General features: G+C 49.5%; 4 protein-coding genes across 6 annotated transcripts; 2 read left to right on the top strand and 2 right to left on the bottom strand.

The window, feature by feature from the left end:
* Nucleotides 1-12: 12 nt before the first annotated feature.
* On the top strand, nt 13-7,667 carry LOC121588211 (PAX-interacting protein 1). Of its 2 annotated transcripts, none has more exons than XM_041905912.1 (4): nt 13-618; nt 683-5,897; nt 5,980-6,208; nt 6,299-7,667. In XM_041905912.1, exons 1-4 carry the CDS (start codon nt 511-513, stop codon nt 6,870-6,872), a joined length of 6,126 nt encoding a protein of 2,041 aa, XP_041761846.1. In that variant the 5' UTR covers nt 13-510; the 3' UTR covers nt 6,873-7,667. The 2 variants fall into 2 exon arrangements, with proteins under 2 accessions (XP_041761846.1, XP_041761844.1); XM_041905910.1 differs by having other exon boundaries at nt 6,296-7,667.
* Nucleotides 7,668-9,353: 1,686 nt separating this feature from the next.
* Nucleotides 9,354-11,172, top strand: LOC121588225. Of its 2 annotated transcripts, none has more exons than XM_041905944.1 (3): nt 9,354-9,889; nt 9,965-10,262; nt 10,367-11,172. In XM_041905944.1, exons 2-3 carry the CDS (start codon nt 10,017-10,019, stop codon nt 10,985-10,987), a joined length of 867 nt encoding a protein of 288 aa, XP_041761878.1. In that variant the 5' UTR covers nt 9,354-9,889; nt 9,965-10,016; the 3' UTR covers nt 10,988-11,172. The 2 variants fall into 2 exon arrangements, with proteins under 2 accessions (XP_041761878.1, XP_041761877.1); XM_041905943.1 differs by having other exon boundaries at nt 9,962-10,262.
* Nucleotides 11,173-13,340: 2,168 nt separating this feature from the next.
* Nucleotides 13,341-17,799, bottom strand: LOC121588270 (serine protease gd-like). The gene is made up of 3 exons (XM_041906004.1): nt 16,680-17,799; nt 14,719-15,164; nt 13,341-14,637 (listed from the first exon to the last, which is right to left on the bottom strand). Exons 1-3 carry the CDS (start codon nt 16,965-16,967, stop codon nt 13,842-13,844), a joined length of 1,530 nt encoding a protein of 509 aa, XP_041761938.1. The 5' UTR covers nt 16,968-17,799; the 3' UTR covers nt 13,341-13,841.
* A 4,637-nt stretch (nt 17,800-22,436) lies between these two features.
* Nucleotides 22,437-24,554, bottom strand: LOC121588269 (serine protease gd-like). Its single transcript, XM_041906003.1, has 3 exons — nt 24,076-24,554; nt 23,462-23,961; nt 22,437-23,380 (listed from the first exon to the last, which is right to left on the bottom strand). Exons 1-3 carry the CDS (start codon nt 24,349-24,351, stop codon nt 22,585-22,587), a joined length of 1,572 nt encoding a protein of 523 aa, XP_041761937.1. The 5' UTR covers nt 24,352-24,554; the 3' UTR covers nt 22,437-22,584.
* Nucleotides 24,555-25,015: the final 461 nt, after the last annotated feature.

Genomic DNA, 25,015 nt, shown 5'->3' with positions numbered 1-25,015 from the left:
CGCTGTCAAATGTCACGAAATTTTCAAAGCCAAAAAGAAAAAGAACAAGCGCGTCGCAGAGTGATGAGTTTCGGTGTTTGCTCCATTGTAAATCTGTACCGGAAAAGTTCCTCTGCTCCCAACCAGATCACAATAGAAACCACAAACGATCGTCCCTGCACAACGATGGATAGAAATTAGGCTGCATTTGCCGTTCGCGGGTGTGTTTTGCCGTGTTGTTTTGCATGCCCTGTGTGATGGTTCGGATCCGGAAGGATTGAGGGGGTAGGTGGGATGTATTTCCCTCCCTCTTTACCAACACTGTAGCTGCCACACAACATACACAAACAAAACTTGGCGGTGTAGCGTGTCGTGGTCGGAGGAAAATCGGAATGAAAATTCGCCAAAATCGGTTGGTGTTTGCGCGCCTTGCATGAAAACAACTGACCGCAGCATTCTCCTGCTGGATCCTTTAGTCCCAGTGCAGCTTTGTGAATAGCGAAAGGTCGACAGCCGTTTTGTGTGGAAAAAATGAATTCCGACCCAGCGACTGCCGGGGTCAATTTGGAGAGTCTCCAGATTAAGGATGATCTGTTTAAAAGTGTAAAATGTTATATTACAGGAACACTTGACCCGAAGGTGAGTATTACGATGCGTGAATTGGCTTTCCTCCTGAGGATAATGCTGCTATCCTTCTTTTCAGATAACGAAACTGCTCGAAGATGGCGGTGTGACAATGAGCAAGTTCATGGACTTCAGCACACTGCTCGTGTGCGGAGACAACTATGATGAAAACGAGATTACGGAGGCGGGCGAACTGTACGACATACCGACGGTAACCGAGGCGTGGGTGGTGGCCTCGGTACGGCTCGGCCGTTTAGCCTCGACCAAGGCGTACTTTCCGCTCAAGTCGGGCATATTTTGTGGCCTTCGGTTTGCCGTGACGCAGGTGGATCTGCGCGATCTGCGCAAGCTGTACGCGGTGCTCACGTTCCATGGCGGCACGTTCAATAGCCGGCTGGACCGTACCACCACGCATCTGGTGTGTGGTAGTGCGCGAGGTCCAGCCTACACGAAAGCCCTTGCGTGCGGTACGAGCGTGCAGATAGTGACGCCCGACTGGGTGTCGGACTGTTTGAAAACCAGCAGCCTCAAACCGCCGGCCGTGTACCATCCGAGGCTGTTGCGCGAGCAGGTGTACTTCAAGCAGGCTGGACCGATGGCGGGTCCGAAAGCGACACCGGAAAAACAACCGCTGAATAACATTTTAGGGTTCGATTTTGAGGAAGGGCTGGCGAAAACGGAAGTGCCAACGAACGGTAAAAAGGACGATCCCAAGCCTGGTCCGAAACAAGGGTCGCCTGTGACAAAACAAACGGCAAGCGGTGCAAACGTGAGCCATCTGCAGTCGGGAAATCCGCGCTTTGTCAGGGCACAAGGCCCACAGCAGCAGCAGCAGCAAATCCAGCAGCAACAATCACAAAGACTTCGTGGACCTGTACCCCAAAGTCCGAATGTGCAGCAACAGCAACAGTTGCAAAAAGCTCTGCAACAGCAGCAACATCAGCAGCAGCAGCAGCAGCAACAGCAGCAGCAGCAACAACAGCAGCAGCAGCAACAACAGCAGCAACAGCTACAGCAACAGCAGCAACAGCAGCAACAACAACAGCAGCTACAGCAACAGCAGCAACAGCAGCAGCAACAGCAACAGCAGTTACAACAGCAGCAGCAACAACAACAGCAACAGCAGCAACAAGTTACTATGAGCACAACAAATAGTAACATTTTGCAGCAATCGTTACAGCAACCGCAACAAAACGCCTCAACCCCGCAGACGCTGCATCAAGCGAACATGAACTTCCAAACCACATCGGCCCCGAGTGGAACGATAATTCAGCAAATAATACAAACCCCTATGCAAAATAACTCCCAACAAGCCCCCCAGCAGCAGTCCCAGGCGGCAGGCAAGCAAAATATACAAGTCCTATACAAAAGTGGGCCCAATCAGCAGCAACAGCAGCAACAACAGCAGTTGCAGCAGCAGCAAGCAGGTGGCGCGGCACAGATGCAGCAGCCTCAGTACAGCCAGGCTACCGTCACCACTACGCAGACCGGGCCGGATGGTCAACAGAAGCAGATCGTACGACAAATTACGATCAATCAAACTCAGCTGCAGCCGCCAGGCCAGCAGCAGCAGCAACAGCAACAACTGCAGCAAGGACAGCAAACGATTCAAGTTTCGCAGTCACAACCACTGCAGCAGCAAATAATACAAGTGCAGCGCACGGGCATGAATCAGCAGGGACAGCAGCAGCAGCAGCAACAAATTCAGTACCAGCAGGGCAATCTAGGCGCTCCCTCTGCCCCGTCCACCGCACAGGGACAGATGGCAATGATGGGTAATAATGGTCCGCAAACTCCAACCGGACCACAGGGCGGGCAACCGAAGTTCATACAGCAAACCATCATTCATCAGCCCATGGGAGCGAACTATCAGACCGTAACGAAGCAGGTGGTTCTCGAGCAGCAACCACAAGATCAGCAACAAGCGCAACCTATACAACAGCAAGTGCAAATGCAGTCGATGCAGCAGCAGCAGCAACAGCAACAACAGCAACAACAGCAACAACAGCAACAACAGTTGCAACAGATGCAACCACAGCAAATGAAACCGGGACAACCACAGGTGGTGCAAAGAATCGTCCAGCAGCAGGTGTTTCAAGGGCCGCCTGGGTCTGGGCAAGCTGGAGCCCAGAATATAGTCATCATTAACCAATCCACCAACCAGCAACAAATCATATCCGGTCCCGGGGTGCAGCAAATGAATCCCCAGCAGCGGCTCCAGTACATGCAACAGATTCAGCAACAGCAGCAGCAAAAACAGCAGCAACAAATCATTGTAAGCAGTGCGGGTCCGATGACTTCCAACCCTCAGCAGCAGCAGCAGCAACAACAAATGGTTCAGCAACGCACCATTGTCACGTCTCAGGATGGGGGAACCGGTGGTCAAACAGTAATGCTGCAGCAAAGGCCACAAATGATGCAAGGCAACCCCAACCAGCAACCTCAACAGCAGCAGCAGGTGTCGCTTCAAGGACAGCAACAACCTATGCAGCAGCACATCATTCAGACTTCTGCGGGTGGCCAACCGCAAACAATAGTGGTGCAGCAACAGCCATCTAGCTCCATCGTACAACAAGGTGCCATGGCACAGCAGCCCCAGCAGCAACAATTGATCATAAATCAGCAGCAAATTATTCAACAAACGGTTGTCCCTAACCAGCTACAGCAACAGCAGTCACAGCAGCAGCAGCAGCAGCAGCATCCTCAGCAGCAGCAAATCATACAGCAAACGATTGGACCCAACGGTACACCACAGATGATACAGCAACAGCAACCACAGCAGCAGCAGCAGCAGCTTCAGACCGGCGGCATGCAGCAACCGATTATGCAGCAGCAAATCATAGCGTCGAACGGAGGAGGTCCACCAACGCAACAGCAAATGATGGTAGTCGGAAGTACGGGCGAGCAGCAAATGCTTTCCACAGGGCTTGGTACCAACGAAATGATGCAGCAGCAGCAGCAGCAGCAACCACAGACACCGACCCAACCACCAGGCACACCGCAGCCGCAATGGACTCCGCAAAGCCCGCTGCAACAACAAGCACAAACTGGTGTATCGTTCCAGACACAGTCTCCCCAAACACAAATGCAGCAATCTCCGGTCCAGCAGCAACAACAGCAACAGCAACAGCAGCAGCAACAAGGAGGTGGTATGATTCCCTCCGGTGCGACCATTGTACAGCAAACGATCGTGCAGTCCCCGCAAGGGCTAGCGCCCGGCCAGCAGCAGTTTATTCGTACCACACTAAGGCCGCCAATGCAGCGGCAGCTGATTCAGCTCGATGCACAGTCCCGGGAGGAGTTGATGAAGCTGGATCCCGCCGGACAGCAGGAGTATATTAACCGGCTCCAGGCCAAGCACACGCTGATGCAGCGTCAGCAGGCCGCCTTTCAGGGCCGGCCGGGCCATCCGGGTGCACATCCGGGCGCCAGGCAGCAGATCGTTATCCGCAGTCCCATGCCGCCCGGTCTGAACCAACAGCAGCAGGTCCGCTGGTTGCACCACCAGCAGCAACAGCAGATACAGCAGCAGCAGCAACAGCAACAGCAACAGCAGCTCCAAAACGCTCGCCAAGTCGTGGTCCGGCAGCCCGGTGCACCGGGGCTCAGTCCAATCACGCAGCAAACCGTCGGTCCCGGACCGGGCATGGGAACGTCCTATCCAATCGACCCGAACGCTACCCCAGCACAGCAGCAACAGCAGCGCCTGCAGCAGCACCGCCTGCTCCAGATGCAGCTGCAGCGTGAACAGGTGCAGAAAAATCAACAGCAGGCCGCAGCTGCTGCGGCGGCGGCAGCTGCCCAACAAGCCGGATCGTCGCCGCTGCAGGGTCAAATGATGTCGCCACGGGCGGCGGGTGGCTTCGCACCGGAAGTGGTAGTCGGAGCGGATGGCAGCACGATGGTAGTGCAGCAGCAAACGCTCGTAGGACCGCAGCAAGCGGCGGGAGCACAGCATCCCCCCTCCTCGCAAGCGTCGATCGATGCGACCGGGACGGCGGTAGGTTCGCTGCAGGCCGCACAACAGCAGCAGCAGATGCAAAGCAAAACGAAAACCGCCCTGGCCAACATGCTGTCCAGCCGGTTGGGCAATGGAGGTACGGTACCGGCCGGTGGGGCCAATGCGCTAGTCGACGGCAGCAGCGGACAGAGCGGTGGCAGTGCGGAACCTTCGGCGGCCGGTACGTTGCGGTTGATGACGGCGCAGCATAATGCGGCACTGCAGCAGCAGACGATGGGACGATCGCCGCAGGAGCTGTTGGCGCTTCAGCAGCAGCAACAGCAGCAGCAACATCAAGCCCAGCAGCAGCAGCAGCAGCAACAGCAACAGCAGCAGCAGCAACAAGCTCTCCAGCAGCAACAGTTACAGCAGCATCAGCAGCAGGTTGTGCGTCGCACGCTCGGAAACATCACCAACAGCGGGATGCCTGTTGGGGCCGGTCCCATGGTAGTAGGACCGCCCGGTGGTGGTCCTGTGGTGGTGCAGACGGCGGGTGGCGGTCCCGGCATCATCCCGATACCGCCCGGCACCCCCGGCGGTCCCGGTGTGATGATGCAGTCGGCAGCGGCAATGAAGGGCGGCCCGGCACAGTTCAGCCCCGGACGGCCGACCCCTTTGCCGCGGCCGCAGTACTACGGCCACAATCCCAATCTCAAGCTGCACCCGGAGCTGTTCCTGCTCGGCTGCACCTTCCACATCATCGAGTACGACGAGCTGCACAGTGCGGCGGAGATAGAGGAGTGGAAGACGATCATCAAGAAGCACGGCGGGGAGATCGAATCGTACTACGGGCCGAAGGTAACGCACGTGCTCTGCCGTACGCAGCGGCACGGCGTGGTGATGCAGGCCATCCGCGATGCGAAACGCTGCATCACCACCTACTGGCTGAACGATATCGTGCTGAAGCGCCAGCTGCTGCCCCCGTGGCAGGCGCTGCACCTGCCCACGCCGGCCATCTTCGGCAATCAGAAGCCCGCCACCAAGCACAACATGTCGATCACCGGCTTCGAGGGGGAGGAGCGGCTGCGCATCAAGCAGATGATCGAGGAGTCGGGGGCGCGCATGACGCCCTACTTCTCCAAATCGAACACCGTGCTGATCTGCCGGCAGAACGAAAACCAGAAGTACAAGTTCGCGAAGGAGTGGAACATACCGGCGGTCAACACGGTCTGGCTGAGCGACATACTGCTGGGGAATTTGAACGCGATGCAGCAGTGCGACGCGCCGAAGTATCAGCAGTTTACGCTCAGCTGCCACTTCCGCGTCGACTACAACCTGGTGATGCATTTGATGAGTAAGTAAACGTAGTTGCGGGTAGAAAAAGAGGGCAGGATAATGGGATTGACCTCTTGTTGCAAACATCTCGTCCGCAACAGCCGCCTGGAAATCGCCAATAAATCTAACGCAGGAATCGCACGAACGTGTGAAGCGCACGCTGAGCGAGCTGCCGCCGCCGGTTAGCGGAGCGAAGAAACCCCGCACCCTGCCCCCGATGGAGCCGATTCCGGCGGAGATCGTGTGCCAGCGGCAGCCGGCGCCCGATGCCATACCGCACGTGCTGTTTTCGCAGGTCGACAACAGCGAGGGGCTAGCGCACGCCGTAACGTAAGTACATCTTACCCCGCCCGGGGCAAATTCCTGCTACCAGGATTGATCTTAATGTTGATTGTTGACTGCCATTTCTGCATAAAGCAGAACGCTCGGCGGCAAGGTGACGAACAACGCGACCGAAGCGACCCACCTAGTGATGACGCGGGTCGCCCGCACGGTGAAGCTGATCCTGGCGCTCGCGACCGTGCGCCATCTGGTAAGTAGCAAGTGGGTGTCGGACAGTGCGGTGGCGGGCCAGTTTCTGCCGCTCGACAACTATCGGCTGGACGTGGGCGAGCTGAACGAGCAGTTCAAGTGCGACCTGCACCAGGTGCTGGAAACGCCCGGCCGCACCAAGCTGTTCGAGGGCAAGGTTTTCTTCGTGACGCCGCAGGTGAAGCCGGCCTGCAAGGATGTGCGGCAGATGATCGAGCTGGGCGGCGGTGTGGTGGAGAAGAACCCGCGTACGATCAAGCGGATACGGGAGGCGAATGCGGAGAAGCCGGGTAGCTACGTGATCGTCAGCTGCCCGGAGGATCGCATCATCATACAGCCCTTCATACAGAAGGCCAAACACGCGGTCTGCCAAATCTGCACCACCGAGTACGTGATGCAATCGATCATGCAGCAGCGGCTGTGCATCGAGCCGCACATAATCAAATGGGAGCTGGGGTCGTAGGGGGGGGGGGCTGTGGCGCGCTCAACGATTGCAGTGAGCGTAGGAACACACACATACGCATACGCATAGACGGTAGCACAGTAGACCATGCTGTGTTCGTGAGGAAAGGTGGAGCATAACTAATTGCAGGAAAGCAATAATTCAGGGACACTAAACCACCAAATGGCGGTGTATGTGTAGGCGTGATGTGATGGAAAGATTTTGGTAGTGTAATTATCTATTTTTAGCTTGGCATTAGATAAAGCCTAGATTATGCAGCGAGAGAGTCGTACGATGAGAAAGAGAGATAGAGTGAAAGAGAGAGCAATATGACTATCAAGCAGAAGCGTCCGTCACAGGAAGCCCAGCTCGTTTGTGAGGAACGCTAGGTGATAAAGCGGAAAAGCTCAGCGGAGAAGCAGCTTCACTCACAAACCCCAACCCCAGCCGAATAGAAATGGTCAATAGGATGGTGTAAATGTACCTAGATTGTAAGGTTTTCTTCAAGTTTTCTTTTCAGATTTTAGCGTTCCACAGAAGATGAATAAAAGATTATAGATTTGAATACAATGCAAGTGAGAATAATAGCAGTGTCTGCATGCCGTTATTGGGTTTTGCTGTGAAAAATGGTTAAACATTCGACTGTCTCGTGCGCAAATTAAGTAGTATTTTTTAATTTTCCTTGTTTTTGGGGAGACCACAGTATGGGGTAATTTTTGGAGCAAACTCCCCCAAAAAAAGAGCCATTTGTTTGGTGTATAAATTGACAAACCTTAATCAGGCGTATCGAGCCAATGGTAATTCGTTTCGAGGGAAATCGAATCTCCTTAGTCCATCATCACCCCCCCCCCCACCCCCTCCCCCGGGTGATGGGGAGGGAAATGTATCATGCAGAGCACTAAACTGGTGGCGCCTGCGTGATACCTAATAAGATGGGACAATATTCGCAACAAGACGGAAATGGATACCTCTCAGTGGGATAAGCCCCTTGAACAAAAATGCGCAAAGGGGAAACACAGAGAGAGAGAGCGAGAGAGTAAGAGGATCGTTAGAAATTTTATATGTTATTAGCAAATCGATAAAGGCACAAAATTATTCAAACGATCGAACGTGTGTGATCAACGTTCCCCGTCGTCTTCCAGCATTTGCATGCTCCGGGACCGTGCCGGTGGTGGTGCGGTGTCATATGTCGGTGTGGCGATTAACTAGCAGCAGCAGCCGGTAGCCAGGATTGGCACTGCTTTTGACAAATTAATGGTGCCGTCAACGTGCTAACGAAGGCAACGTTAGCTGGCCAGAATTGGCGCCGGTATCGATTTGTGCGCAGCTCTCTGGATGCGGATGTGGCGCGCTTGTTGTGGATGCGGGATGCGCCAGATTTGACGGGGATTATTGAGTATGTGGCATGCGGTAATACACTCTAATGGTTGGACCGTAAGCAGCTTCCAGCTTCCAGTGTTGTATTTGCCCGGCGTTGGGGCGTGGGTCTTTATACTTTTATTTCGTTATTTCTGGCTCCGCTTTCTTCGTTCCGCAGCGCAAAAGCTGCCGGCTAAAGACGCGCCGCCTAAAGACGCGCCGCCGTCGCGTATAAGGATTGGCAAGCAGATTCCGCCCCAAACAGAAGCTACCGGTAGACGCTAAGCTGGCAGATAGTATGATATATGGAGACCCGGTGGAATAACACGCCGGACACACGCTTCACACCTCTTGCCCGGGGCGTGTGGATATCCACGCCATGGGTGGCAGCATGCCCCGCGGGCTGGTAACTGGAGGTAACGGCGATGGGGGAGCTTCGAGAATCTTTTGGAAGTGGGTGAAGATGTCACATCGGCAGACAATGTTGTGTGTTGCCTTTTTCTTTCGCATCATCGCTCTCTCTCTCTCCCCTTGCTCGCTTGGTTGGGAACATTAATAAGTCGTAAAAACTACAATTCCATCCACAGTTTTATGATGCAGTCAATTTGATCTCCGACGCCATTTAAATCTATAATGCCTAACGCTTTTGCATAAACGTTGGCGCCAGCGATCGAATTTCTTTTGCGTGCCGAGTGTACCTGCCCCCTAGAGGAATGTCTGAAGTCGTTCGTGTCCGCAAATTCGTTTAACCCGGACGCGCCGTTCTCTCTCCCTCTCTGCATCCCATTGATCCCACACGGTAAACATAAGTCATAGAAAGTATGGACAATGGAAAAGGAGGAAAGGAGGACGGCTGTTGTGCCTATTTAGAGGAAGAAGCAACTCTTACTTCAACCTCACTTCAGATTCTTCCAACAAGTCCGTTAAATGATTTTGATTTTCCTCCTGTTCTAAAATCCAACACACACCCCATAAGAATGGTAGCAGAGACCAATTGGACCGCAATAAAACGGCGATCTTTCGCGAGGGGTCTCTGATCTTCTTAGGTTTCATAACGCTCCAGGGCGTCCCAGAACACGTGCTTTGCTCGCACGACGTGCCTGTGACACACCTTCACCGCTCCGGCGTTGTGACGAGCAGCGTGGTGTGTGGGAAACGGTTCTGAATGGGGGGGGAAGCGAACGAAACGATACACTATAATATTATCCTTCCCGTGTAGTAGGCAGATAGGCGCAGGCGAAGAAGCTGCGAAAAGCAAAACCCCCAACGGATCATTATCAATGCAAATTGAACGGCAAAAGAGAGATGTATAACAGAACAACACACCCGTCGCCCATTGCTTGGTGGTGGTGGTGGAGGTGGACGCGAATAACCTCCGTTAAGCTGCGGCATCTCCATCTTGCAGACGAATGCTACAACACAGCTCCCCCTCACCCCGCGCGTTGTTCGACGATCGATGCACGATCGCGCGCCGGCCCCGAACGGGCTGCGATGCGCGAACAGGCGAACGACGCGAGAACACCCGTGTCCACATTTAAGCATGCGCTAGTGTGGCCGGGATTTTTATTCGCGCTTCAGCTCGCCGCAGTGCACGTAGTGCGTACACGGTATTCGCTACGGTTTAACCCCGCGGAAAGTTCCTGCTCGTGAGCAAAGGGTTCCTGCTTGTTCATTACACTGTAAGTGGTGGTGCTGACATTTTGTGTGCCTTCGCTTTTGATATTGTAGTAACCATTCAGTGCATATCGTAGCAGTACATAAGGGTGTACGACCGTTTGATCGTTTTAAATTTGCGTCCAAGAAACGATGGCTCGATTTGCGCCACACCTAGTGCTATCGGTCGTGCTGCTGGAGCTGTGCCGTGGTTCCTTCGCTGCATCGCTTAGCGGTGGCTTACCGAACGCGGCAGTGTCTCCGTGTCCTGCCATCTTTCAGTACGCTAGCGACAGCATTAAGCAGCAGATTTACGGTATCGTAGACACGCGTGAGCAACCGGTGGATAAGGTGGGCACGTTGGAACTGCATCTTTCCATTGCGGGCGAACTACACTCGGTAAGTGCAAGTGAGCAACACGATGCTGGCGGTAGATCCTACCAGCACGATACTCTCTATTGCAATTAAACCGTTTTCTTCCTTCTACTGCTTGACCTTTGCAGAAATACGTCGGTTCGATTGAAGCAATCGAAGACAGTGCGCAAATTTTGCAACAGTTCGGCAAAGGCCGCGGCGTGACGTACCGCGTTAATTTCCCCATCCAAGAGCCACTGCCCAAGGTCACGAAGGTGATCTTCAACGATCGCGAGCTCTGCACGGGACCGGCCGATCGTGGCTCGTTCGTCAGTGCGGTGACCCTACGGCACTTCCTGCGGTCGGACTCGTGTAAGGATAAGTGCGACCGTACCAAGCTGGTGGTACCGACGTCCCTGAACCTGAAGCTGACTCCACCGGCTCCGGCACCGGCGGCCGGGACAGCGATCGCGCCCCTTCCAGTGACTGGACTGCCGAAGGTGGTGGTGCCAAAGGGTGAAGGTGGTCCAGTTTCTTCCTCCTCCACGCCGCAGCTGACCGGAGATGCGCCGGCCGTCCAGCACGAGTACCAGCGCACGATCGAGCGCAAGGAGGAAACGAACAACCCGCAGGACAACAGCACCTCGGTGAAGTACATCCGGGAGGAGATCACGTACCGCAAGCAGGTCATCTCGCCCGGCGGTGCAACGGCGGCACTGCAGGCCGACGAACTGCGGCTACCCTCGTTTGTGAGCGATAAATTGACGTAATTTCCGCTCCAGCCGCGTGCGGAACAGACGGAGCAAGCATCGGCGATCGGTTGCCCTATTCCGACCAGATCCATTTCTGGTTCACGGCTTAATATCGTTTCAAATGTAAAGCTTGTTTTTCTTTTTTGTTTAGTTGGCCACAGAATAAAGACACCGCGCGACGACACGCGGTACACAACACAAAACTTGCGAGATATCTGTGATAATGTACTTATATGGTGCTTCCTGCTGTAATCTGAATGGCAGTATATGTGTGTGTGTGTTGTGTTCGTGTCTTCGTATGCATACATTAGGCGGTTCTCCCCGTCCGTCCGATCAACCTGTTTCCAATCGAAAGCGATCGCGGAACGAGTTTTGGTCGTAACTAATCTCCGTCCGTGAGTCACAGCGCTTTATGGGAAGAACCACGGTGCGGTGTGATATACGGGCGCGCGCGTGCGTCTTTGTCTCTGCCGGCGGGCTGGCTGGACTTCCTTTATTTTCCACGATCCGATCCGATCGTGGGTTTCGGTAAGGTGGTAGAACTTTTCGCTTTCGTTCAAGGTTTTCTGTTTTTTTTTTTTCAAAGAGTGGTAGAAGTTTCGATGGACTGCGGGAATGGAATGGAACCAAATGGAAACGCATTTGAAATACCACTTTGGCAAAACACACTTCCTCGCCGTCCGGGCGATCGGATCCGCTTCCGATCCGATTCCGATCGGATGAATTCCACTATTTTTACGAAATAAGCGAAACATTGTGTGTAATTAAATTTTTGAGATTTGGAACCCTTGTCGGACATGTTGGTAGCACCACAGTTGAACATAATGTCAATGTCTCAATACGCATGTACTAGAATACATGTACTACTCTTCAAGATGGATGAATCAGTCTGATTCTTAGATTTTGGTATTCATGAATCACTGAAGAATCATGAATCGTAAAACATTCATGAATTTCTATAGATTCGTGTAGCTCGGTTCAAAGAGTTTGATTCGTGTCACAGTTGTTATTTGTGCCAAAGTCGAACTTGTTCAATTTCTTCGTTTACTAGCATTTAGTCCTCGACCCGTTTCGCCGTGATTGTATGCACAGAGTCTTAATTCGGCCTCTATTCCAAGATAGATTCGTGTAGCTCGGTTCAAAGAGTTTGAATCGTGTCACAGTTGTTATTTGTGCCAAAGTAGAACTTGTTCAATTTCTTCGTTTACTAGCATTTAGTCCTCGACCCGTTTCGCCGTGATTGTATGCACAGAGTCTTAATTCGGCCTCTATTCCAAGTTTTGTGGAAAGGATTCCTGAGTTATACGTTGTAATTGACCTAAGCGAGCCCCTTCATCCGAAACTCACATCTACCCGTGCAATGAACACTGCAAACGTTGACTTTTAAGAGTTTCTTCGATCTATAGAGATTCAATCTATAGAGATCTTCTGGCTAAGATTCTGCTGTTATACCACCGATTTGCACTTCAAGCAAGCTCTAATCAGATAAAGTGGTAAGTGCTGTAAATACAGGATTTTCTGAGTCAAACTCCTATGCATAAAGCACTGTTCATCACTCGTGAGATGGTTTTCAATCACTTGTGCTGTGCTGGTGACAACAAAAGTAAAAGAAATAACAGCTCGTAGGCAGTTAACACATGGGTATTCAGGGGTTCTCATGCATGTGGGATACTTTCATGGCTCTTATAAGGAATTAACTTTATTTGAAAAGTATTGCACTCCATAGTACCCTTTTAGGACAATAGGAATTTCCAATGAGTCTGTCCAAAAAGGGTGCCATAAAGTCCAATTCCCTTCATATAAAGTTAATATCCCATTAGAAAAGTATCCCACAGCTATAAGAACCTCTGAAACCACCTGCAATGCTGTTCAGTGTGGATACTGATACGGAAACCCTGTAACAAGAATCCTTGTCGAAATCAGCCTAGCGGTTATGCAAACTGCATGCACATTAGGGTACACTGTACACGTTAGTTCAAGCTCTGTTTTTCGATTTCTTCCATAGAAAAGCAACGAGAAGAAGATTTTTCAGTAGGTTTTTACTAAAAAGTATATTATTTAAAACTCTCTGTTAAAGAGGCGAATAATGCCAGCTGGCTCAAAGTCTCTATAAAAAAATAAACTCTCTGTTCATACAATAATTTTCAATGTCAATCAACATTTGCGCACTATTTTACACACGCGCTGTACATTAGGTGTAGCTATTTTCATCAAAATGCAGTATGGCGGGATCCTTCAACTCTACCGTGTATGCACCGATGTTTTGTAGAGCAAAAAAAGTATAGATGATGTCTGTTGATCTATTCTTTTCAGACTTTGTTGCTTGTCAAAGCAATACAAAAAAAAAAAAAAATTACCTTTAATCGCCTGCTTTCTTATAGAAGTTTACTGTTTTATTTGAGTGTTCTTGTGTTCGGTTCCAATAACAGTTCCAGAACCATATCGGACGCATTTTATTATATTTACATCGTCTATTAAATACAACCTTACTACGCACTATGCAATTTATTTTCTTTGCTTAGTATTGACTTGACATGTTCTTACCAACAAACGTTCTTCATTTGCGTTTGTCACTAACCTAAGTGTCGGTTGCCCACTGAGCAGGGAAATTGGAGCGGGACCTGCAGACATGAGTCACATTGGTGTGAGGGATGGGAGGAAGGGGGGGGGGGAGGGAGTGATGTTCCGTTTTGTTCTGCTTGCTCAAGGCACTGGCAACTAGACTAAAAGCTCTCCATGGAGCATAATTTCAGTATTTCAGGTGTGGCTGCAATTCCGTGTTGTGGCCGCGTGGGGCGTCGCGTGTGGTTCACAGTTGCAACAGTGTAACCCGCCCTTTATGTTAGGACGGTGGATCTACCCATTGTCCACTCTAAAGCATCTTTACCACTCTCGACAGCCAGTAACGGAACGGAGCAATATCCGTGTACAGTACGTACTTGTCCCGGGCGCAGGTGAGCGTGTTCGGATCGTACTGGCCGACCGAAACGATACCACGAATGTAGTACCTCGAGCCACGCTTGATCACCAGCCCACTGCCCGAATCGCCAGTGCACGGCACCGAACCATGCCCGTCCGCGCAAAATATCCTCGCATTGCCGGCAATTAGTCGCTCCAGGTTGCGGGTGCAGGTGCGCCGATCGACAACCGTGGCCGTAACGTAGCTCGGATACTTGGCATTGCCGTCCTCGGTGACGCCCCAGCCCGACACGAAACCCTTCTGACCGACGATCTGCTCCAGGTTGTCGCTTTCCTGCCACAGACAGATTGGCCGTACGAGATTGTTGTACGTGAGTGGCTGATCGATCAGCATCACGGCGATGTCGGTATCGAGCAGTATCGAATCCTCGAAGTAGTAATCCTCGTGGATGAAGATTTTCTTCACACTGCGCTCCTGCAGATCGGCATCGAAGAAGTTGTCGATGTTGTGCATGCCCGGCACGGTTGTCAGGTCGTTCGCACTGCGCGGGTTGCCGATCGAATCGTACATGCAGTGAGCGGCCGTTACCAGGTGCCGCTCGCCAATGATCGTGCTGCCGCATATGTACTTCGGCTTCGCTGGGACACCGGTGTCGAAGATCGGTGCCGCCCACGGGAACTGTCCCTTGGGCGAGCGGATTCCATTGATCGAGAGACGGTTAAACACGGCGGCCGGTTGTCCGCAACCACTACAAAAAGTCAGATAGAAAAAGGAAAAGTTACAGCGTTAGATTCAATCGTTCCTCGTTCGAATGCTTCCTGCTACTTACATGCTGGCCGAACCACCCGCTTCCGTAGAGCTAACGTCTACCGACGGTCGTTGCGTTTGTACTGGCTGCGGTCTGGGCGTTTGCACTGGCCTTGGCCGTGGTTGCGGTTGGACCACCGGCTGCTGCACCGGCCGGTACACCGGTGCCTGTACGGCCGTATTTTGCTGGGGCTGGAACTGTATCGCATTGATGTTGTTGCCATTGTTGTTGTTCGCCAGCGGTTGCATCTGCGTGAAGAGCGTGTGCTCCAGGTTGATGGTGGTCACGATATTGCCCGTCGCCTTTTGCCCGGTACAGATCGTCTGCCCGTTGACGCTAATGGCCAGCACGCTCGGGATGACATTGTTGAACGGGAAGTTTACGCGATACTGGGCCGGCTGGTTGCTGTAGATATCGCGGAACGTTTCCTCCCGCGACTTCACCAGCGTGATCGATCCGACGTTGTTCTGGAAGGTAGAGCAGAGCGTATGCGTTGAATATTTAAATCAACTATTTGCTTCATTTGGGTTTGGGGGTGAAACAATGATCTCCTAATTTACGACACGAAGGAACAGACAGCGGAAGCCTCAGCGCAAACGGTGGGTCTGTCTTTGCTACTCGAATTATGGTCATTAGTACGCGGACGCGGGTGTCGACAACAGTGGTTTGCGAAGGAACGATCATCATATTTTAGAGTGTGCTTTGGTGCTTTTGCTAACCGAACCTTCCAAAACAGGTTTCTCCCTCTCTCTCTCTTTTGTGGGGAGGTTGACAACAGGCACAAAAAACTGCGTAAAATCATGATTTTTGGTTTTACCCGGTGCTGTGACACGAGATGACACCGCAACCCCCTCCCCACCATCTCGCCATCTAGCCAACGCAAACGAGCGCCGCGCAGGGAATCCCACCTTATCGACGGAAGATGGTGGTCTTGGACCAGCGCTAGTCGTGATTGATAGAATACACAACACACCGCTTCGTCCGGTACAGTGGGTAGGAATTTTAAAACATAGCTCAACTTTCCCCCAGCACGTAGCAAGCACTCACGGTACTCGGTTTATGGGAAGGGAATTTCAATCATCACTCGGGCGGGGGGAAAAAGGGGGCCAACGTATGAATCAAACTCACGCCCGGATGACTAAACGGTTGCTGGATTTTCATGCAGAAAAACATGGCCGATCGTGCGTGTGACATTCGTTCCGCCAAACGGGTTTGTATTGGCTGGAAGGTCTTGGCCAGAAAATGCCAAACGGTCAGCGGTGCGCGAAAATCTAAATTTAATTTTTCCTTCCATCATCTTACGATCGTGAGCCGGGGAGGATGCGTGGATAGTATCAAGGTTAGAGCAGATAAAGAAGCCACATTTCGGTATTGGCGATGTTTTCTGTGGGTTGGAAAACCGGTTTGTGTAACATTTTTTTGGGAAGAAAATTGAATATATAGTATGTCTCCAAGCATCCCTCCCCCCGGGTGGGGATGGATGGATGATGGTGGACTGAACAAGCTTTCCGAATCATCGAACACCATGATGAGCACCTGAGATGAGATGTTCTATCTTCTCCGCTGTTTTGAGCGTGGCCTTAACATGATCTTCGCAATAGAGCGATCTTACACGTCCGTCTTCCATTGAAGATCGTGGCTGATGTCTAGCAGATCTTGTACAGGCTTTCAATTATTTGTAGAACGTTAAGTTGTTGTGCAAATAGTGAACCATTCCACATGTCCATTCGTTCCTATCAGTGATCACGTCAACTATTAGGCTGTTGTTTTAAAGTATGCCTTATTTAAATGTCACATTACACTTAAATGACACTCCCCCAATATCGTCTGAAGATCGTGTCAAGTACCAGTTCTGTGACTCCTACGACACTGTACCGGCAAAATCGAACGACCTTTACTACCGTCGACAATGGTTGGTTGGGATCGTAACGGGAGGGTATCATTACTGGTTTTTTTTTTTCGTGCCGGACTCGGACACTTACCTGCGGTACGGCGATAGCGATCGACAGGTCCACATTCAGCTTGACCAGCTGACCGATGCGCAGACCCTGCAGCTCGACGTAGCCAAACACCTGGTTGGTGCCGGGATCGAGCCGGTACGAGAACACGTCCGGGCACGGCGACCGCAGATACTGACCCTCGACCGGGCTGTGCGCTAGCGGGCCCAGCAGCAGCAGCAGGCAGGCGCACGTCCGCAGCAGCAGGCTGAACGGGGGCGAGCATCGCGCCATCCAGCGTAGCTTTGCGCTCATTCGCACCGTCGTCAACATGATGTGATGGTGTATTTGCTGTTTGTGGAGAGAGTACGGTTTGTGTGCACTACACGCGCGTGTCACGAACGGCGGGCCTGTGAGAGGAGACAGCTGGACGGTGCCGATTGCTGCAATCTGCTTGAGGAAAGGAACTGCACACCCAAACTCTACTGCCCGCTCATAATTGCCCCTTAGCTGCACAACAACTCTTCAAACAACACTAGACACTGTCACACGAATCGTTCAACTAAGCGTCATGCACACCTTTCCGTGTCCGGTCACACTAAGGAACTAAGCCAGCCGCTGTGGCAGGTTTTACCCCGCACCGTTGATAGAATTGGTGGTACGTTCTAACACAGCATTCGGTGCGTGAGCAAACGGGTTAGAGATGAACGCTCTACACGCTAAACGCTAAACCACATACTCCGGTTTGGGCACTCCGGTTCGGATTACTACTCTGCCGATTCGCTTCGCGATCTTCTGCTTATCGGTTCTCTCACCAGCCACCGGAGCGATAGAAACAGATAGAGCGAGAGAGCGCCTCCTAGTGACGTGATCCTCACACACACGATCGTTCTTTGTACGCTGATAATGCGAGGTCGCGGCTTGGCGAATCACGCGGCACGATACGACGACGAACCGTTCGGTCGAAGCTGTTGTTACACACTGACACTGGGCACCGCGGGTATAGCAGCGAGTGTGTCTCACCGTGCGCCCTGCTGGTGGTGTTGGTCGGCCAGGTCGACGCGCTGTAGGGACGCACAGGGTAGAGTAGAGCGTGTGCGGTTGTGGGCTGGGATTTCGAGTGCCATCAAGCGCCACCGGTTTATTGTTCGCTACTAACACCACCGCAGCCTACTACCGGTTAGCGCTCGGCGGTCGGTTTTTCATCGATCGCGTAGTGCATGTGTGTGTGTGTGTTTGTCCCTGTCGCAGGTCCCGGTATACACACCCGCGGTTTCATCTCGCACGTATTTTTCACCATCCCTGTAATGTGTACCCGGTCTTTCAAGGGGCCAATCGCTTGCCTTGTGCGCCTGTGTGTGCGGGTCGGCATCTTGTGAGTGACGCGCCGTTTGGGGAATTACCCGCCGTATGGGTCTGGCCCTTCTGGAGAGTGTCGCTGTCTTTCTTTCGCCCCGTGCGCTGGCTTGCGGGGCGTACAGCAGCAGTGGTCGCAGAAAACACCACGGGGGTAGTGTTGCTCACGGGCGTTCGGACGCTGATTCCACAGTCCCTAAGATTGTCCTGGTGCGCGGAGTCTGGTGAGCTGAATTCATTAATGAACACTACCTTGGGTGGGGAATTCCAGCACCTGCACCTTTTTTTCTGTTTTGTTTTGATTGGCTTCCGTTTGCAAGAAAAAAGGGGTGTGTTTTGCCCTTTTTAAACAGCCCCGGTTAGCCCTCTTCACTGATGCTTGTGGTTTGTTTGGGTGCAATGAAAAGCATACCTGAACACTCACTCCAGCAAAAAGTGCATTGGCACCTGTTGCATCGTGCCTACAAATTCCTTCAAGAACGCATTTGAAACCTTCTCGTATACACATTTGTTCCAGCATCTTCGATTATACCTGTACAATGCAGCATACAAGACACGCTGGGTGGAATTGTTCGTGAGATTACATATATTGTGAAGTGCATCCACGCGGTGCACATCACATCCTCAATGATGCAGTTTGTGATCGTATGCGCTATTAACGTAGCTGCCCACGAGAGCGATAGTATCAGTGCGAACCGCGCCAATCTATTTAGATTCGTGAGATTTTCAATCGCATTTCAATTCTCTCTCGCATACACACACCCTCGTACTATGTGGCACACTGTTAGTGGTATGGAATTTTTGCTAGACGCATCTCGTGCTCGTTATGCATCTGAAAGATCGCATACTCCATCGATGGAAGCGTACGCGATCGTAGCTCATATGCGCATCAAGTATTATGATTTTTTTTTAAATTAACTCACGAAATACCGTAGAATCATTTTTCAGGTCCCACCTCTAACATCGTTTTGCTATCAATACTATAGAAAATAAAGAAACTCGTCCTATTTGCATATCTGATTAAATGCGAATATCCAGATTGAAATCCGGTTTTGAGAAAAGTCAAACTTCAACCAAATTTGGAACTGAATACAATGACTAGTTTCTATAATTTTCTAAACGATTCAAAAGCTGTTCCCAGATCCATTTTTGTCATCTCCGAGTATTGCCATAGCAACCTCAGCGAGAGCTTTGAGGAGAAAACTGTAGCGCAAGAATTTGCGTGTTCTGCTATATAATATCTGAAGGAATTGAGAATCAAAAGTTGGGGAAAACCCAAGAAGACAGTGGTTTAAATTACAATAGCAGCCCGTTTGGGCAGCACTAGTTCTACTCGTAGAACTCTGCCAAAACATACTCTATCTAAAAACGCAATCTTTTTTTTCTTTTGAAACTCCTTCGTGGAGACGGTTTGTGCGTTCCCGAGGAATCTGAGTAACTTGAATATCAGCGTAAGTTGAATCTCGTGGTTTTATTCTCTGCAATTTTTATTTAATTTAGTACTTTTATACACTTTATGACTCATTTGATACAATTCGTTTCGAACTTTCTGATAATTTTGACTTTTAAGTGAATTAAATTCATTTAAAAAAATGCAATTTATACTGCATTGAACAGTTCTTGAAGTAAATTATATTGATTTGACGTTTGATCTGTCAAATTTAGAAAACCGTGTATCTCCGAATCCGCGTAACTCGGGAACAGACTGTAGTTTTAAAGGATTTTTTTTAGTCTCACAGGAAATGGTCCAACAGGTTGTTGTGGAAAAAAATTGTTCCTTGCAAGCTGTTAGGTTCAAACTGTTAGCTCAAATTCCAAATTCAATAGATTTAGTTTCTTGTAACAATAATCCGCAACAACATTAGACAAGACACGCAAGTTTGTTTGATTGTTTCAACGTATTTAAGCGGTTGTGGCTGGATGAGAGGCGTTGTGGTGGAAGTTGATGTTGGAAGCTTTGGGAACCTGGTCAGTGACATGTTCACCCGTTCTCATCCAAACTTTTCAGTCTTCGGTCGAACATGGAACTATTTCCTGTAGTGATGTTACGTCGAACACACTCAATTAACAGCAGAATCAGATCAACTACTCACCGGAGAATTACTCATTAATTATCTAGCAGGTATATGTGAAACAAAATGCTTTTTTATATTATAAGAAAACACATAGAATTTGCAAAAAAAAATGCGGATAATCTAAATCGGTGAATTTGGTCGGATGAAACATTTATTACATCTGAGAACTGTTTTCATTCTTTCGCTTGTTAGAGCTAGCAAATCGTTTGACTTTATTTTTTGTTGCGATGCCCAGTCATACTAACAATTCGATCACCGGGTGTCGGTGATCAGGGTTGAACATACATTTATTGGAATCGGATTGTGTGGCTCCTTGATCACACGCCTGGCCACTGTTGTTTATTGTGGCAGTTGTATTGTCCCTCAAACTAGGATGAAGCACAGGGGCCTACTTCTACTGCTAGGTGACAACTAGACCGACGGATAGATCGTGTGCTGGAGGCTAATGGAGCTTTCGGAGTTGCTGGCTCCCCGGCCGGCGCAGATCGTTCGTCCATTGACGCGAATTGCCACTACGCTCGGGAGGATATTTTTGTACGGGAAGTTCACGCGATACCACGCCGGTTTGTTATTCTTGATGTCGCGAACAGTTTGGCGGGTGGATTTGTACAACGTGATCGATCCGACGTTGCTCTAAAAGAAAGTATAAAAAGATGCTTATGTTTTCAAGCCAATTTCTAAGGGTTTTACAATTTCTAATATGGACAGTGGAAACCTATGAGAAGGAAAAAACAAGTTCGTCTATCTACTCGAGTTCTGGTTAATAATAGTAGGACAAAGATCAAACGTTGAGGAAAAGGAAATGCAAACTGATTCTCAAATTTCTATTGGTCATTGCCTATTGATTCACAGCGCCCATCGTTAAACCATTTGAAACTAGATGTTATTTGAGAGACTGATAAACTGTTTGCAAATTAATAGCAATATAGTTTAGGGCCTAGGGCTCCAATTAAACACTCGGTAACGAACTGATCGATTTAAAATTAAAGCCCTTAATTCGGAAATTCCCACAAGCCGTTAAACTCTGCGAAAATCTGCTGTGCCTAGTCAAGGTTACAGCAGATAAAGAAACAACCTCCAATGTTGTGTGATGTTTCGCTCAAGTTGTGTAACCGGTTTGTTTAACTTTTTTGAAGAAAAAAAAAAAAAGATGTGTATTTTTGAATATTTAATGTGTTTCGTAATAATGAGCGACAGAGAAAAAGCCGCTGATGGAATTTTCTAGTTGCTTTGTTGTTTTCAATGCGAGGACTAAAGTGATATTTAGTTTTGTGATTCGATTGCGATTTCCTATTGAGAGCTAGTTGTTAGTTGTTGTTAGTAGTCCAAAATCAGGCTTTTCAATCACTCATAACAATGTATACGGTATTTATTCTTCTTCTTCTTTGGCACAATAATCGTTGTCAGTCTAGGCCTGCCTGTACCGCTAGTGGGCTTGGCTTTCAGTGACTTATTTATTACCATAGCAGGATAGTCAGTCCACCGCTTTTGGGGTATTATATTTACATTTTAATGGCTCTTGGTGACCGCTGACCCTCGACTGGGGTGTACACTAGCGAGCCAAGCAGCAGTAAGCAGGCACACGATCGCAGCAACAGAGAGAAAGGTGGAAAGGATCGCACCGCACAACGGAGGTTGCCGTTCCTTCGTCCGTTCAACATTTTAGTGTATTATTTCTCAAATATTGAAGAAGAATGTATGACAATAGTAGTGATCAAGGTTCTCAAAATGCACAAAACTGATAAACTATTGGTGTAGGAATTTTTCATTTGAATCCCTGCAGGCACGCCTTCCTACCGTGTACGATTGCTTCTAACGTCTGCCAAAGAACTAAGATGTTTCACCAGTCCGTGCTGGAATAAATACGCTATAAAGAACTTTGATGTGTGTGTGTGTGTATGCTCGATCGACACGTGTACCAATCACTCTGGTCTGGTAGAAGAAAAACAGATTTTGTGAGAGATTTTTTAGGACTATCTCCCCTCTCATATACAAAGTTGAAAAGCGCGAATTTACAATCCCACCTCAGCCATTATTAGTCGCTAAACGAATGTGGTAAGGTATACAGGATTAGGAGCCCGGAATACTGGTTCTCGGAACGAAAGAATAGGATATGTGGCTATCTGCGTAACGTTAACTTTTGCCGCAAACCGTTCGGTTTAAAAGGATTTATTGTAATAACTGCGAGTGAAAGAATCTCCTTAACGGAAATTAAAGAAGCTTTTGGTAATACATATTAGATAATTATAATTACATATTATACATTACATCCAAAAGTGTAACGAATTTGTAACGGAATAGAAGATTATTTTAATGAAAATTTATTTTTTTAACACAATAAGATAACGTAAATTATTGTTTTTGTACCAAAGTTTAATATCAATCTTATTACATTTGCAATAGCAATAGTATTAGGAATTATGATAAATGTATCCCTTTTTGGGTGATCCTAATGCCAATTTTATGTATGCGAACTGTTGCAAAGCGGGTAATATTGGCAAGAAGGACACATTTCTGATCTATTGAGACTTCATCACTCTCGTCAGCCAGTACCGGAACGGGGCAATATCCGTGTACACCACGTACTTATCGGTTGCACACGTGAGTGTCTTGGGATCAAACTGTCCAAACGATACAATTCCACGAATGTAGTACCGTAAGCCACGCTTCATTACGAACCCACTGCCCGAATCGCCTGTGCACGGAACCGAACCATGCCCGTCTGCGCAAAATATCCGTGCTTTGGCGGCAAATAGCCGATCCAGGTTGCGATTGCAAGTCTGCCGATCGACAACCGTGGCCCTAACGTAGCTCGGAATCTTTGCTTTTCCATCCTCGGTGATGCCCCACCCCGACATGACACCCTCATCGCCTACAATCTTTTCCAGGTTGTCGAAATCGGACCACATACAGATCGGTCGTACTAGCTTGTTGTACGTGATCGGATCATCGAGCAGCATCGCGGCTATATCGGCATCGACCAGCATCCCATGCTCGAAGAAGTAATCATTGTGTACGAAGATTTTCTTTACACCGCGCTCCTGTAGATCGGCTTCGAAGAAGTTGTCGATGTTGTGCATCCCTGGAACGACTGTTAGGTCACTAACATTTTGTTTGATGCCATCCGAATTGTAGACGCAGTGGGCGGCCGTTACTAGGTGCCGCTCGGTAAGAATCGTACTGCCGCATATGTACCTCGGTTTCGACGAGCTGCCGGTGTGGAATATCGGTGCCGCCCACGGGAACATGCCTTTGTGCGCATGTACTCCGTTGATCGAGTAATGACTGAATCCCTTGTCCGGCAGACCGCAATCACTTGAAGTTGGAGAGAAAACAAACAAAATGTATAGAAGCAATGAGCTATTATGGAGCTAAATAAGGGTTTTGGTTACTTACAGACTCTCTGACTCTTGTTCCGATGAGTCGTCTTCGGTACTTTTTACATATTCTAATTTTTTTCGGTGCCGTTTGACCGGCTTAACATCCTGCTGTTGCACAGGCCGAGTAACAGGTGCTTGTGGGGTTGTCAATTGTGTCACCACTGGCGGGTTTTCTGTTGTCTGGAGTCTTTGTATCGGCTCGATATTATAGAATGTCTGATACGCAGGTGTTTGTGGGGGCTGGTATTGTATCACATTCACGTTGGTCCCGTCGTTTGTGCTTACCAGGCTTTGCGTCGACGGGTATAGCGTGTGCTGCAGGTTGATGGTGGTTACGATCTGGCCGGTCACTTTCTGACCGGTACAGATCGTGTGACCATTGACGCGAATTGCTAGCACGCTCGGTTTGATATTTCTGAATGGGAAGTTTACACGATACCACGCCGGTCTGTTGTTTTGGATGTCGCGGACAGTTTCGGTGCTGGATTTATACAACGTGATTGATCCAATGTTGTTCTGGAAGATTGAATGATAAAGGACATTTCAGATTTACGTTAACTAAACTAAAGAAAACTAACCCTTGAAATGGGTGACATAATAAATAACTCCTTCGAATAGTCAGAGACTTACCTGCGGTACGGTGGCAGCGATCGTCAGATCTACCTGGAGCGTAATCGCCTGATTGGCGCGCAGACCTTCCAATTTCACATAGCCAAAGGGCTGATTAGTGCCCTCATCCACCCAGTACGAAAACACATCTGGACACGGTGACCACTGACCCTCGACTGGGGTGTACACTAGCGAGCCAAGCAGCAGTAAGAAGGCGGACGTCCTCAGCAGCAACCTAGACGGTGGTGAGGATCGTACTGCCCAACGACGACACGCGATAATGTGCTCTGCTAACATTTTTAGAATTACGTGAGTTCGGAATAAAAACTACACTGATATTTATTACTCGAAAGCGCGAGAAAGATCCTTTGATCCTAAACTTGCACGTTCATAAATCACTCATAGCACAAACTCAAGACATTTTCACAATTTTCCCGTACTTGAAACAATCGTCTAGATGAAGGCTCTCAACCAAACTTTCCGTGTCCGATCACACTTAACGTCTGCCAAAGAACTGACACGGTTCAGCTTGCAGCCGGTAAGATGCGCTACTCCCCCCCCCCCAAATAAGAGTTATGCAATTTGAGTTGGGGAACAGGCAAAGCTCTTTTTGAAACATTAAAATGTTGGTGAATTTGTGAAAAACCATACCACGCGTTCGGAATATGGCAAAATCGCCCGCCGTTTCCTAACACCAATTGGGTAACATAGTCGTGGAGGGGTATTATACCGTCTCATATCCCAATTTGATAATCTGTGGTTTTCAAACGATGCGTAGGGAATAAACGAATGCCTCGCAGTACTGTTTACGATGGACTCGGTCCATACAACATTTAAGAGTATCATGAGTACGTAAAAATATGCAATAATACAGAGCACCTTAGAATCCAGACCCAAATAAGGCCAAAGGCAATCATTTAAATAACACTGCTTATCGTTTCCTTATCTTTTCGCTTCTCAT

This window comes from Anopheles merus, chromosome 2R (genome assembly GCF_017562075.2).
Source record: "Anopheles merus strain MAF chromosome 2R, AmerM5.1, whole genome shotgun sequence".
NCBI lineage: Eukaryota > Metazoa > Arthropoda > Insecta > Diptera > Culicidae > Anopheles > Anopheles merus.
The sequence above is the reverse complement of the archived record's forward strand: the minus strand, read 5'-3'. Positions and strand labels throughout refer to the sequence as shown.